Below are 1,415 nucleotides of genomic sequence, written 5' to 3'. Positions count from 1 at the left end.
TACACACTCGCACACACACACACACACACACACACATACATACACACTCACACACACACACACACACACACTCACACACACAATTATCAGTTCAGATCACTCTGACACGTCATACACACACGTGTCGTAACTGAAGATCATACATGACACACTATACGCCAGTCACAGCCTGTTATGGAGACTTTTATATGCGTTTTCTTTTATGTTCATCTCTAATATTTTTCATCAGGTGGAAGTGGCTCTTTGTGAAATAGAAACTTTTCAAATCCATATTTACACTAAAAAACATTTGGTATTTACTTTTGAATACTTTTAACAGTTAGGGCTGAATATCGTTCAAAAAATGTTGATACCGATACCTTGACTTTGATTCCGGTTCCTGAACGATACTTTTTTTGATACCAGTTTTATGAAATCCATTTTAACAAGATTACATTATCTGAAAAAAACCTAACCCTAACCTAAGCTTGTTGATGTTTATACAAACTCAAAGACTCCTGAGCCACTGCACAAAGGAACAAAATGTAACCAACACAATAAATCAGTGCTAATAGTTTTAATAAAGCTCAAATCGTTTTCAGTGCAAAATGAACAGTTTTAAGTCAGTATGTGAGAATCACTGCTGCATGCTTAAGATCTTAAAATCACTCAGCAGTTCTTCAAAAAAATGAGCATGTCTGCTTGTTCAGGAGACAGACGAGCCCTCTCTTCACTGATGATGTCCTCAGGACTAATGTCCCTAGGCTACGCTTACACTAGTGCGTATTTGTTTTAAAACGCATAGCTCAGACGGAATCAGTTCTATTCACTTTCCACTGATTTATGCGATGAGCATTAGCTGCTTCCAGCGCTGTCTGCCTGTGTTTTCTCTTCCACGATCGGTGCTCTGACTCAGCGGAAGCTCATTCGCTGCTCATCTGTCAATCATAACCCGCTCTGGGATGTGGGCGGAGCCTCTACACTTCCAGTAGAACTAAACCTAGTAAAGTAAACCATCACTAGCTGCCGTCAGTGTCAGATGTGATGATCAGCACACGGGTCACTGAACCCCTGAACCATCTGTCAGAGAGAAACCTGACCCAGAGGCAGCACAACGAGTGTGAGCAGATTACACACACATACACAAAGCACTCGTTACCATGGTGACGCACACACTCACCTGCACTAGTGATCCATTCACGCTGCTGTGAGTAACCATGTTAAACATGTAAGACATTTTCATTGAACTTCCAGCTTAAACAACTGTGGCTGATGTCAGAGGCGTCACTAACAGACCATAATCACTGCTCTCTGCTCAGTTAAATACAGCTGACTTTACAGTGGTGATGTCATCGGGGCGGAGCTACACACTCACACATACATACATACATACACACACACACACACACACACACACACACACACACACACACACA

At 41.8% G+C, this 1,415-nt stretch overlaps 1 protein-coding gene across 1 annotated transcript in view; it reads left to right on the top strand.

Moving 5' to 3' along the window:
- Positions 1 to 254, top strand: part of LOC107694520 (junction-mediating and -regulatory protein-like) — a 2,955-nt gene extending 2,701 nt beyond the window's left edge. The window contains exon 2 of the mRNA XM_016494221.1: positions 230 to 254. Within this exon, the coding sequence (XP_016349707.1) occupies positions 230 to 254 (25 nt within the window). The remainder of the gene's footprint in view (positions 1 to 229) is intronic.
- The last annotated feature ends 1,161 nt before the right edge of the window (positions 255 to 1,415 follow it).

Source organism: Sinocyclocheilus anshuiensis, unplaced genomic scaffold (genome assembly GCF_001515605.1).
Source record: "Sinocyclocheilus anshuiensis isolate Anshui unplaced genomic scaffold, SAMN03320099.WGS_v1.1 scaffold1031, whole genome shotgun sequence".
In the NCBI taxonomy this organism is placed as follows: Eukaryota; Metazoa; Chordata; class Actinopteri; order Cypriniformes; family Cyprinidae; genus Sinocyclocheilus; species Sinocyclocheilus anshuiensis.
This window is presented reverse-complemented; position numbering and strand designations above follow the sequence as displayed.